The sequence below is a fragment of the Notechis scutatus genome, chromosome 1 (assembly GCF_049901735.1).
Source record: "Notechis scutatus isolate UNSWTSFEM ecotype Mainland chromosome 1, rNotScu1.2, whole genome shotgun sequence".
Lineage (NCBI taxonomy): Eukaryota > Metazoa > Chordata > Lepidosauria > Squamata > Elapidae > Notechis > Notechis scutatus.
Genome location: NC_142009.1, coordinates 81,322,632 through 81,336,422, shown reverse-complemented (window position 1 = coordinate 81,336,422; position 13,791 = coordinate 81,322,632). Strand labels below are relative to the sequence as shown.

Genomic DNA, 13,791 nt, shown 5'->3' with positions numbered 1-13,791 from the left:
GGTTTCTCTGTTTATCATGATGTCCGGGAATGATGGGGTTTTTAACCTAATATATCTGGAAGATAGCAGCTTGAGGAATGTTGAATTTGATTATCACAGATCTCTGCGTTAAATAGCCAGTTTTGGGATTTCTTTACAGGATTGTTTAAGCCAGCATCCTTTTGAGAATTGACACTCACAGAATGAATAACAGGAAGAGAACATCTGGTAATAGCAACTGTAAGAGAGTGAAAACATTTTTCGAAGGATAGACACTGCTAAAAAAACTTATCTGTGACCATATATGGTCCCTTTTCCCACAGTTATTACACAAACAGCCTTATTATAATGTTTGATGTCCATCATGTTTTCCAGCTGGGTAATTTAACTCCAGTGTTTTAAACAAAAAGCTCAATAAAATCAATCATTTAAAGCTCAAAGAAAATATTGTCCTTTCCCAAAATAATAAATTGTGAACTGATCAGAAATTAATGCCAAAATTATTTGTGCACTGCAGGTAGTTAGAATGAATTAATAAGCTGGGAAATGTGGGGTCAGTTTAACTTGATAGAGCAATTTCAGAGAGGCTAATGTAACCTTTTAGTCTACAAAGGAACATTTATGCTAATATGTCTGATTAGCAAACACACACAAACAAATAAATATGATTCAAAGTGCATTTCAGAAAAGCAAGAAGAATAAACAAGCAATCACCATCATCCGATCATCCTCATATTGAGTCTTGTGAGTGTCTAGAGTCGCCTTTGGTAAGATGGACAGCATAACAAATTCAATAAATAAATAAAAAAACAACAACCCCAAAACCTCACTCTAAAGGTATCATTACTGAAAAACTGCACAAAAATGAAGTATAAGGTATTACTCCTTAATAATTGCTTATAATAGTAGTTTTTTTTTAAAAAAATATCATACTGATGCAATGCCATGGTTGCACAGATATGTACTGAGAAAAAAGTGAATGGACAACTACAAAATGTGTTTTCAAAATATCGTATGTTGACCTGCAAAAGATACTTTTCCTAGAAGAGTCCAAAAGTGAAATGTAAGATTCCTACTGGGATTAGAAATCCAAAGAAAGGAAAGCCAGAAAACATCTGTCTAAGTAGCGGAAAGAAATGTAGTGCCAATTTCATAGCTGGAATTCATACAATCAGATTGCCCCCAACCCAATAGAGACTGGGTTGTTTAGAGCAGAGGTCTCCAACCTTGGCAACTTTAAGACTTGTGGACTTCAACTCCCAGAATTCTCCAGCCAGCTCTGCTGGCTGGAGAATTCTGGGAGTTGAAGTCCACAAGTCTTAAAGTTGCCAAGGTTGGAGACCTCTGGTTTAGAGAACTCCTTCTAAAATGAAACAAGACAGGAAGCTGCTTTCAAAATAAGTTGGGGCGGATGAGCATCGTTGTTCTACAAAACCCATTAACGTGATATCTTCATGCAGGGACAAACAAGGAATGAATTGAGCCTCCAGGCTTTGCACCAGCATATCTATCTAACAGCAAACAAAGATTGTCATTCTGGTCTATGACTGTAATAAACTAAATCGATTGATTGGTTGTCAATTTTAAATGGATGATGCTGTTGTTGGAAATTAATAACATTGGATCAGATGTTCACCAGTCCTTTCTGATTCTCTGTTCGGGAATTTCTAACCTCTATCCATATTAATAGAAAATAATCCCTTTAAATAACAAAAGCTAAGCAAGAGAGCACTGAATTTCCTCAGAAGAAACAAGTATGATACTCTACCAACAAATTGTGCTTCTGAACAATTTGACTCCAACCCAACCCTGAATATCTTCATTCCTAGGGAAAAAATACAGGAAATGTGGTAGGATACCAGGACAAGCCAACCAAATAATGTGGAACTCTTGACTCTCCAGCATCTCGGAACGTGGGAGATTTCAGTGAATAGAATGAAGTAATAGTAGCCAGCTTGTCAAGGGGATTACCCAAATGTTTCAAACCATTTTTGTAACCACTATAATAACAAGCTTTCAAAATGCAAACACTTCCCATTTCATTATATCCGATGACAGACTTGAAATCTTCAGAAGCAGAAAGCCAAAGGTTTAATTAATCTGAGAATGAAACCTTACACTGATTCACTGAGAAATAAATTCCACTGCATGTAGCATGGTGCCCTTTAGACTTTTTGGCACCAGGGACCAGTTTTGTGGAAGACAATTTTTCCACAGGCCATGGGGTGGGGTGTTGGGGTGGGAGGAGAATTGCACAACCTAGATCCCACATTTGTGCAATTTTGCTCACCTGCCATTCACCTCCAGCTGTACGGCCTGGTTCCTAAGAGGCCGCAGACCAGTACCAGTTCATGGTCCAGGGTTGGGGATCCCTGCTTTAGAATAAATCAGCATAGGATTGCAGTCTTATTAAACTAGATTTAGATACCACATCCAGATATCCAGGGAAGATCAGAACTGTAGCAAGACTCAAAGTCTGTAGATATTCTCAGTCATCCAGGTCATGGTTGTCCCAAAGGTGTTTTTTTCAGGAGACAACTGGACTGTCTTTTTTGTTTTCTTTGAAGACATTTCACTTCTCATCCAAGAAACTTCTTCAGCTCTGACAGGACGGACATAAACACACACACACACACACGTCATAGAATTCTTTATTGGCCAAGTGTGATTGCATACACAAGGAATTTGTCTTTGGTGCATAAGCTCTCAGTATACATAAAAAAATATAAGTGATAAATCATGATCATAGTCATCATAAATACTCATCATCACTTAGTGATAGTCATGGGATAATAAATAAGCAATCAAAATAATACTAGGAAACTAAATAAAACAACATAAATCGTAAAGATACAAGCAACAAGGTTATAGTCATAAGTAGAAAAGGAGGTAGATAATAGGAAGAAGAATAGTAATACAGTCTTAGTAAATAGTTTGACAGTGTTGTGGGACTTAGTTGTTTAGCAGAGTGATGGTGTGTGGGAAAAAGCTGTCCTTTTGTCTAGTTGTTCTGGTGTGCAATGCTCTATATTGTCGTTTTGAGGGTAGAAATTGAAACAATTTAACTTGAATTTAACAATTTGATATATGCATTGTCGCTGACTCTTTTTGTGGAATTGCATAAACATACATTTAAAAGAATCATTAACTTCATTTAACTTTTCCTAATGTAAGTTAATTTTGATTCTACTTATTATTTTAAATATTTTATCCATCCATCCAGAGATGTGTGTCAAGTACCCTTCTTCAAGCCAAGATTTCTTATTATGATTGTTTGTTATATTTATACAGTTTATATTTATAATGAAGAAATAGTTCTGGAAATGTTTTAGATTGATGGAAACAATGATGCATATTATGTAAAGATTTTTTCATCCTTCCCAAAGGTGGGAACCCTGTGGATAGGATGTAGCAGATGGGATAAATGACATTTCCCATGACTCAAGGCCAATCTGCAAACTGTCCGTTGACCCTGGAAATCTGAGATAAATCTATCAAGTGTTGCCACCTTTTGGAAAAGAAAGGAAAAGAGAAAAGGAAACTATCCAAAGACAAGGGACACAATAATATATTTATTATTTAGCTGTATTGATGGGTAGGTTAACTAACTTTTGTAATAAAGTTTTAGATAAAAATAGATAGAATAGAATAACAGAGTTGGAAGGGACCTTAGAGGTCTTCTAGCCTAACCCCCTGCCTAGGCAGGAAACCCTATATAATTTCTGACAAATCATTGTCCAATCTCTTCTTTAAAACATTTTAAAACATTTACAGTGTTGGAGAATTCACAACTTCTGGAAGTAAGTTGTTCCACTAGTTAATTGTTCTGTCAATAAATTTCTTCTTAGTTCTAGGTTGCTTCTCTCCTTGATTAGTTTCAATCCAAAGCTTCTAATCCTGACCTCAGGTGCTTTGAAGAATAGCTTGACTCCCTGTTCTTTGTGGCAACCCCTGAGATAGTGGAACAGTGCTATCATGTCACCTCTAGCTCTTTTCCCCCCCATTAAACTAGACACACCCAATTCCAGCAACTGTTCTTTATATTATTAGCCTCCAGTCCCCTAATCATCTTTGTTACTCTTCTCTGTACTTTTTCTAGAGTCTCAACGTCTTTTTAAAATTGTGGCGACCAAAACTGAATGAAGTATTCCAAGGCATTCTAAAGTGGTATTAACACTTCACATTATCTTGATTCTATCCCTCTGTTTATGCAGCCTAGAACTGTGCTAGCTCATATTTAAATGATTATCCACTAGGATTCCAAGATCCCTCCCACAGTTACTACTATTGAGTGAAGTACCACCGATACTGTACCTGTGCATTTGGTTTTTCTTGCCTAAAATGGTTTTCTGTGGTAAATCAGGTCATAGATCTTTCTGCCTTTAAAAAAAATGGTTCTACCAAGGTGATCAAATTCAAATGTTTGAGAAGGATGTAAAGGAATCCTTATGGTTTTGTCGAAGGCATGCCTATATCTTTAAATATTTAACAGCGATTGTGCTATGGGCTTGAATCAATATTGCTTGCATAAGCTCAAAGAAATATATACAGCACTCCTTCCTCCAGGTGTATCCCTTGACAACAATTTTATGAGGAAAATTAAGAAGTATTGGCTGGCTCAAAGCCACTAAGGGAACTTCTGTGACTAGAAGTGGACCTGAATCATAGGCTCCCTGGTCCTAATCCAATGCCTTGGTATTTACACCACATTCAGACCTTGTCTGTTCAATTCAATGGGTTGTGCAATCCATAGACAGGATTCTTTAATGATTCTTCAAGAAGTGAGGCCAATATGTATATTTGCCTATTCTGAGTAGCAACACTGATGGAATAGATTGGCTGAATGGGTGGCTGAAATGATAAATGCCTTACTACAAGAGGTAGCTGACGGGATTCCAGCAGTTACCCCCATTTAATTCATGAGTCTCGAGCCAAATTTCCAAAACTTAAAAAGGATTTATTGGGAGTTAACATGCCAGCACTGCCTGGGTGTAGCTGATTCTGAGACACATAATTCATTGTCACCCTTGACCCTGGTTTTTTCCCCCCACCCCCTGAGTGTATCATAATTCATATTCTCCAATGGGACACTTCCATAGCCAATGGTCATCAATCATGCTCTCCAGTTAGAATTTTGTGAGGCGGAAACTTCAGTCACCTAGTTACTATCCTTGAAAACATTTATGGAATGCAGTTTCGGTTTTGCAAGCTGCTGCACTGCTCCCCCCTCCCTTTCTGTTGGCAACTCTAAAAAGACCAGAGAAATATTTTATGAGTTGACAGTAGCTCTTGCAAGAATATCATTGAAGAATATTCTCCCCAAGAATACCTGACTACTCCCTAATATGCCATTTTTCAGTTTCTTCCTCATGAAATAATTCCTCAACTTCAGATCAAACAAAATGGTTTCCTCTCTTTTAAAAGGTGAGCTCTTCATTTGGGAATTTTTCTAAACATGACCTAGAAACCCAACTGTTGACAGTGTCTAGGAGGCTGTAGTCAGGACGGGATGCCAACACAGCCCTTTCTTAAAAATTATGCAGATCTAGTCAACATGACACTTACATATTATATAATATCACCACAGAGCACTTCACACAGTGCTGGCTTTAAAGCAGGGGTGTCCAACCCTGGCAATTTTAAGACTTGTGGACTTCAACTCCCAGAGTTCCTCAGCCAGCAAAGCTGGCTGAGGAACTCTGGGAGTTGAAGTCCACAAGTCTTAAAGTTGCCAGGGTTGGACACCCCTGCTTTAAAGTCTTTGGAAACAACTGCCTGAAAGATATTGTATGAGCATCCATATGTTAAGAGGGACAGGTCGTCATGGAGAAAATCTATTTATGTGTCTGCTAAGAATTGACACCAACTTGATGGTGCATAATCAATCAATCAATACTTTAACAGGGCTGGCTACAGAAAGCAGACTCTCTTTCTGAAAGAGCTATCCTAGCTTCCAGGAAAAACTGTAACCACTGGTTATGACCTTTTCAGCTCTGAATGATTTAGGACCGTGATATTTTAATGACTGGCTTATCATCATATGATCATCTTCAGAAGCTCTCTTGTTACACCCAACAATTTTTGAGATTCATATTGAAGAGGATCGCTTTGAGGGCTATGCCTAAGCTTTGGAACATCCTTTTCGGGGAGGTCTGCCTTGCTTCTTCGCTAACAACTTTTCAGAAGCAAACAATCCAGTTTTATAGGAAGGCTTTTGTTGTTTACTCCTCCGTGCTATCTGTGTTCTGTGGTTTATTTTGGCTACTGCTTTGTGTTTTCTGTGTTTATGCACAAAAGTCATTGTGAAAGATCTTTATTTTTTTTTTAAAGAACTTCCTAGAATTGCAGAGACTTTGTGGAATGTACAGTAAACATAAACAAATTAATAAACTGAAAAAACAAAAGCGTAATATTTGTTATGCATAATCATTACAACACTTAAGAGATTTACCTATGATGTGAACTTTTAAATAGTAATGGTCAATTAAACTGCAAGTTTCAGTTGCATTCAATGTCTTGTTTATTGGATCATAAACTCAAAATTATAAAATCCACTTTATAAATGCTATCCAGAAAGCATAAAGAAGTACTGCAGACTAATTATCACTTTTATAACCAAGAATTGCTCAGAATACATCAGGTATACTTAAATAATTCACAACCAAACTTTGGCATGGCACGGGGAACTGACACTGAGGGGACAATTTAGTTTAAAAGCCCATACAAGAGGTGAACTGCACTCTAAATCAGGGGTCCCCAACCACTGGTCCGCGAACTGGTACCGGTCCGCAGAACAAGTCCTACCGGGCCGCTAGTTGCTGGGCGCCGCCATCTTTTTTTGATGAAAAAGTGCTTCCGGTGAGCTTTTCCGGTAGAAAGCCATTTCTACCCGGAAAGCTTCACGAGCTGGCGCCGCTTATCTTTTTGATGAAAAAGTGCTTCCGGTGAGGTCACCGGAAGCACTTTTTCATCAAAAAGATGGCGGCGCCCAGCTGATGCCGGTACCGGGCCGCGGCGCCCAGCTGATGCCGGTACCGGGCCGCGGCATAAAAAAGGTTGGGGATCACTGCTCTAAATGCTTTGATCAGAAGCCTTTTGGGAAGTCATTAATTAATTAAGCTTCTATCCACAAGAACCCCAATTCTAACTGGTGATTTCAGGCTTCTTGGGAGTAAAAGGCAGAAAAGAAAGTTGCAGGATCCAACCTGGATTGGTCACCAGGAGCAGACCCAGTGTCTGGTGACTGATCCACATAAAATCCTGCAACATTATCCTGGGACATGTATATTCACCTTCAATTGTGAGAAAAGAAAATGCTTAGATTAGGGTCTGTCTCTCAGATGCTTCTGAGGTTGGGATACAAAGAAGCTAGAATAATGCTCAAAGGGTAATCAATAATAACAGAGAGATATTATCACCAGATAATTCCGACAAATATAATAATTGGAAATAGGATTTTCAACCCTTAGATGGACAGAAAGTTGGAATCACTCTTTGTAATAAAGTATTGTATGACATTTACTCCGATACATTCTAATATTGTCCACTCAGCAATTCTAAAAGACAAATACTACAAAAAAAAGGGGGGGGGGTTTATTGTGGACAGAGTGTAATTGAAATGATTCACGTTTTTTTCTATATTCTTCATTTCGTTTTCACAATATGTTTTGAACCCTATAATTTGCAAACTCCCTGTTGGCTCAGAAGATCTTTATGTTATGTGTGGATTCAAGTTCTAAAGTGGCATGGCAGGTTACAAAATTGTATTGGGCTCTTTAGGGAAGAAGGAGTTGTAATGAAATGCTGTAGAATAAACAGTCACATTTTTATGCCACCTATCTCTCCTATAGGATGACTCTGGGTGGCTTATAAATTATGTAAGTCAGAGGTGGTATTCAGCTGGTTCTGGCCGGTTCTGGTGAACCCATAGTGGAAATTTTGACAGGTTCGGAGACACCACTTCTGGCTAGCCCCACCCCTCCTCTCCCCGCCTCTTCCAGGAGTCCCCATGCGTCCTATTTTGGCTACCAGGTAACTGCAGGTAGGCTTACTAGGCCCAAAACGGGGTGCAAGAGGGTGGGGGAGTGCAGCATGCCCTCCCGTGCCCCCTTTTGTATCTCTTGGGACTGCAGGAAGGCTTGCTAGGCCCAAAACGGGGCGCAGGGGGGCGGCCTTCAAGGGAGAAAGTAAGTCTTCAATGGAGAGAGAGAGAGAGAGAGAGAGAAAGAAAGAAAGAAAGAAGAGAGAGAGAGAAGAAAGAAGAGGGAGGGAAGGAGGGAGGGGGAGAAAGAAAGGGAGGGAAGGGAAAGAAAGAAAGAAAGAAAGAAAGAAAGAAAGAAAGAAAGAAAGAAAGAAAGAAAGAAAGAAAGAAAGAAAGAAAGAAAGAAAGAAAGAAAGAGGGAGGGAGGGAGGAAAGGGAAGGGAAAGTGAATGATATATGAATGGATGGAGGGAGCGAGGGAGGGAGGGAGGCAGAAAAAAAGGAGAGGAAGGAGGGATCACAAACCTGCTGGCACTAGACGCAGCTTCAGAGAATGCTTTGAAATAGCACAGCAATCCAGGACTGGAAAGGACTTCGGAGGTCATTTAGTCCAACCCCCTGCTCCAGCAGGAGACTTTATATCATCTTGGTTATTTTGGTGCTTCTAACACAAAGGAAAATTCCTAGAAATCTCCAGGCATTGCCAACCTGTCTCTCCTAGTAAACAAAAACAAAAAACCTAGAGCAAAACACTCATGCAGTGTTAAAAAGAAGAATAGAAGAGAGGGCTGCTGTGTATTGTTTAATGGACTGCTAAATTGGCAAAATGGACTGTTAAATTTGCTATGCTCACCCAGTCACATGACTACATAGCCACATCCACCAAGCCACGCCCTCACCAAGCTACGCCCACAGAACCTGTAGTAAAAATTTTTGAATCTCGGCTATGTTATTTAATTGTGTTTGAGTTTTATTTTGTTGTCTAAGTTGCTTATTTAAAGGGTGAACTTGAATATTGATTACTAACCAATACTTCTTATATTTTTGTAGGTGTAACTGGGTAAATCAGTAAAAAAATCTAATTAATTTCCTCTCTCAAAGAAAGAATATTATCCTGGGCATCTCTTCTTCTCTTAAAACCATCATCCCCACATTGTCTTTAAATTCAGGGAGGGAAGAAATGTTGATTTTTAAAAATAGATTTTTAATAGATTTATATGAATTATTTTCGTAAGTTTTGTATTACCATATGACATGTTGGCATTGCTTTTTGGGCATATTGGCTGAATCTTCAGTTCTGTTTTAAATCCCCTGTTTACTAATTGTTGGTCTCTAAAGTGTTAAGAGTTTTTAATACGTACTCTCTTGTGGAAAACAAATAAGAAATATAGACCTCTTTGGGACTGTAGGGGTGCCAAATTCATCATGAAATCCTAAAATGGGCTGTGTACACATTGTGCCAAAGTAATATAATAGCTGCGCGTGCACACATGTGTGGATGTGTGTGAGTCTTTCAGAACGAAAGAAAAAAAAAGAGGAGGGAGTGAAACTTTGATCTGTCCCAGCTTTGCTTATATTACTTCATGACATTTGTGAGGAAGGCAGAATGAGAGAGAGTGAGGGAGAGAGGGGGAAAGAGAGAGAGAAAGAACGAGAATTTATGAGTTATAGGAAATGCTCTTTATATAGTCACAAAGTTGGAAGAAAGTTACTACCGCTATCACTTGGATTCATCCAACTCAGTGCCGGTGTGTGTGTGTGTGTGTGTGTGGGAGACAACTAGCGTTTATAATGCCGTCTTTTGATGAGGTTTTAAAACAGGCTGGAGACTTTGGAAAGTTTCAAAAAAAGGCCTTCTTCCTTCTCTGTCAGACTGGCATTACCTTCTCCTTTCTATTTGTTGGGATTGTATTTCTGGGACGAGATCCTGAGCAATATTGGTGCAGGATCCCTTGTGTATCTGAACTGAAGAAGCAGTGTGAATGGACGCTTGAAGAGGAATACAACATCACCATTCAAGCCTCGAGCCTGGTGAACTTTTCGCAATGTGAGGGGCATGACATAAAGTGCAATAACGCCAGGCATAATTGTACGTATCCACTGGCTCATCTTACCAACAACAACTTTACTGGCGAGTCATTTACTACATGCCAGGATGGCTGGCTATTCAAAAAACCTCACTCAACTATTGCCAGTGAGGTAAGTAAAGGCAACGTTATCCAGAAAAATAGGTGTATTTACATAAAGAAAATAAACAAGTGTTTGTTATTAATTCAGGTCCATAAATTGTATAAATATATGGTAGATAATAAATACATTGTGCAATATAAAAATAGATTTGATATTTGGATTATATAGTGTTCATTTCCTATTTTCTACACAGTATACAAGTGTCATGGATAATATTAGCCTTGTGTCATTGCCTTTTTGAAATAAGTTATATCTGGAGAGAGAGTGGGGAGAGAGATGGAGGAATGCTATTATAGATGTTGATTTGAATATAGGAATGGGAACAACTTTGAAAATTGAACATATTTGCACACAGACTATACTGTCTCAGTTACAGAATTCTGTCTTTGTCTTCCAGATGAATCAGATGTAATTTCTAATTTGAATACATTTTAAAAAAATGTTTTTTATTGATGGAGCAGGTCAAAGGTAATAAATTCTTTTCCCAGATCTCCTTTTCAGGAGGTTCGTATAACATGACATGTGAGATTTCTTTCCTTGAGTCCTGGAAGAGCTGTTGTCAGTTATAGAAGAACATACTGATTGAGCTAAGTGGGCAGTTAGCCTTAGCTAAACTAAAGCCATTTTGTATTAGTTTTTAAATTCCCACCAAATTTCAGGGCAGTTCAGTACCATTTATTTTAATGCAACCTTGGCAAAAATACGAGGTGGGAAAGAAAGGAGGAAGCAATAGCTAGTATCTCAATCAATGCATTTTCAAGACCTAACTAGTGTGCAAGGCATAAACTATTACTTAACTACCTAGGCAGTTTAGACAAAATGAATTTTACAGCAGCAGTTCAGTTGTTTCGATATGGACTGAAAGTAAAAAAAAAATCATGAAACAGCTTTTGAGTGTCAGGAAATACATAATGCGATATTAAATGGCTGGAGCGGGAGGGAAAGTAAGGGAAGAGAAAAGAAGGACTGCTCCTATGAGCGATGATGGAAGTTCATTGGCTGTTTATGGATGGTCATTAATTCAGAAGATTCCCAGACTACTAAAATTGCAGCACTGAGTTCAATTAACTAGGGAAGAGCCTTCAGATTATATTATAAGGCTGCAACCTTATGTCGGCCTTATGGGTAGGAATCCCAGTCAGATAAGTTAATACTATTTTATTTAAAGCTGCATTGATGGGATCTTACAAGCCTGAAAGTACAGTCCTCTCCTCTGTCTCCTTTACAGTCTGAGTGGGAAGGTCTCCTCTAAACCTCTTGCCCCACCCACACTACAAATGTTGGGCTATGCTGTCTCTCATCTGACCGTTCCCTTGGCAGCATTTCTTGGCCCAGTTTCTCAAGGTCTTTCCCATATATCGTTACGCTCTGTGACCTCAAAAGTAAGTCTAATTGAATGCACTGGGTCTTACTTTTAAGTAGGCTTGTATCAGATTGCACAGAATATTGGCATGTAGGGCTACATGCCAAACCACATGGTGATAAAAAAAAAACAATGACTCTTTCATTTTATTTTATTTTTTAAAGTTAGAAATAATAGCTATTGACCTGCCCAGCTATGACTGGTGCTCATAGGATCCTCATGAGAGGCAAGAAGAAAGCATGGCAGTCCATATGCTATTTACTGCATCTTCCCCTTAGGCAGAGACTTCACAAAATGTCTAAAAACACAAGGGACTAATAGAATAATGAAAAGAATGGATTTATAAACAACAACCACAATCATCCCTATCAGCACCATACAAAACCAAAAACCGGTGCGGTCATAGAAGAAATAGTAAACAGAAAGAAAATTGCAGGAAGCTTTCCACTAATCTCATTTGTCATTTGAAAAACAACTACTGTAAATGCATGCTTCCTAGGTCCCATAAGATGACAATGTTTAAAAGAAGGAACCTGGAACATACCCTCCCAATGGGACAGGCAGATGTTCTTGGAAAGGCAGTCCTTCAAGGGCTTATGCACATGCTGCCTTCTAGACCTACTAAAGCTTCCAGGTGGTCTTCAGGAGTAGCCCAAGCAAAGCATGTGGCGATAATCCAGTCAGGAGATGAGAAAGTCATGAGTGACCATGAACAGAGCCTACCAGGCTCAAAATGAGCACAAGTGCAAGAAGCAATTGTGCAAAGCTTTCCACTCCCCATCATAGATGCAACCTATTCTTCAAGCATGAATCACAAGTCCAGCATGAGTCCAGATTGTGCACCAAATCTCAATGTGGCACTGCCCATTCAGAAGCAAAAGTGAGAACACTTTAGATCCCAAATCCAGGCGGTTCATAAACATTCCCTCTTGGGATCACAGCCTCTTCTTCCCCATCCAGACCCTTGCAGTCCCCAGATACTGAGACAGTGTCAGGCCTGTCCCAGCCTGGTGTCTTAGGAAAGAAACACCACTGATTCCATTCATAGTGAAAGGGTTACTTTTATTAAAAAGCCAAGGGTAACCAGTACCAAAGCTGGATCTAAAAGTTTGCATGCAAAGATTCATTAGTTCCAGCCCCCTGTAATCTCCCCATTATCTTAGTCATATTCGAAGATGTTTTGGGAACTGCCAGAGGTGGTATTCAGCAGGTTCTGATCAGTTCTGGAGAACCGGTACCAGAAGTTTGGAGCAGTTTGGAGAACCGGCAAATACCACCCCTGACTGGCCCCACCCCCATCTATTCTCTGCCTTCCAAGTCCCAGATGATCAGCTGGGTCTTCTTTTGTTGCCCCACACAGGAGAACGGAGCTGGAAAGCAGGTTAGTGGAGTGGGGAGGGAATGGAGATTTTGCAGTAACCTTTCCCCTGGAGTGGGGAGGGAATGGAGATTTTGCAGTATCCTTCCCCTGCCATGCGCACCAAGCCATGCCTACCAAGCCACGCCCACAGAACCGGTAGTAAAAAAAAAATTGAATCCTACCACTGGAATTGTCCCTGCAATGGTTGAGTAGAATGAATAGGCGTTGCAATCCATTTCCAGGTCTGCAGCCTGGGATGTCTTGGGAACAGCATGAAGATCACTTTTGATTTCACCCTTGTCTTCCCACAGCTCCCTCCCGCAATGACTTAGGCAAACTGGTATCTAGTGAAGCATATCTGCCAGTGAAGCATATCTGCAAGTGAAGAATGACAGCTCTGACAGCCAGAATAAGAGCAATGGAATATTAAGATAATTAAATGCAATTAAAATTTACTGTCTCTGAATCAAACTCTTCTTATTTAAAAATAAATTTAACCGGCATTCAGTACCAATCCTATCATATTAGATTTGTGGCTGGTTATTGACTAAAGATCATTTTGAGACTGTGAACTCGGGGAAGCTGTTCTATCAGCATTAGAAAGATCAGCCTCCTTAACTTAAACCAGACCATTCATTTATTTAGCTCTGTATTATTTCACAAAATTGTAGGTGGGCATTCTTCCCTCCAATTCCTGGAAAACGACAGGAACTGAATTGGCCTTTCATGCACATGGGCTCAGGGACTTGGCTTTTGACAGCAGGTCTAACCCTGACCTAAGTAAACACCCCTACTAAGGCAATGGGTCAGTTATTATGCACCAATAGGATTTCCTATTAGCTCATGCAATCAAAGTCCTTCTCCATAGTGATTTTTTATGAAATAAACCCTCTGCTGGGAGGATTCAAAAACTGTCAA

At 39.4% G+C, this 13,791-nt stretch overlaps 1 protein-coding gene across 1 annotated transcript in view; it reads left to right on the top strand.

The window, feature by feature from the left end:
* The first annotated feature begins 9,456 nt into the window (after positions 1-9,456).
* SLC22A3 (solute carrier family 22 member 3) overlaps positions 9,457-13,791 on the top strand; it is a 34,959-nt gene continuing 30,624 nt past the window's right edge. The window contains exon 1 of the mRNA XM_026675247.2: positions 9,457-10,159. Coding sequence (XP_026531032.2) covers positions 9,752-10,159 — 408 coding nt within the window. The 5' untranslated portion in view covers positions 9,457-9,751. The remainder of the gene's footprint in view (positions 10,160-13,791) is intronic.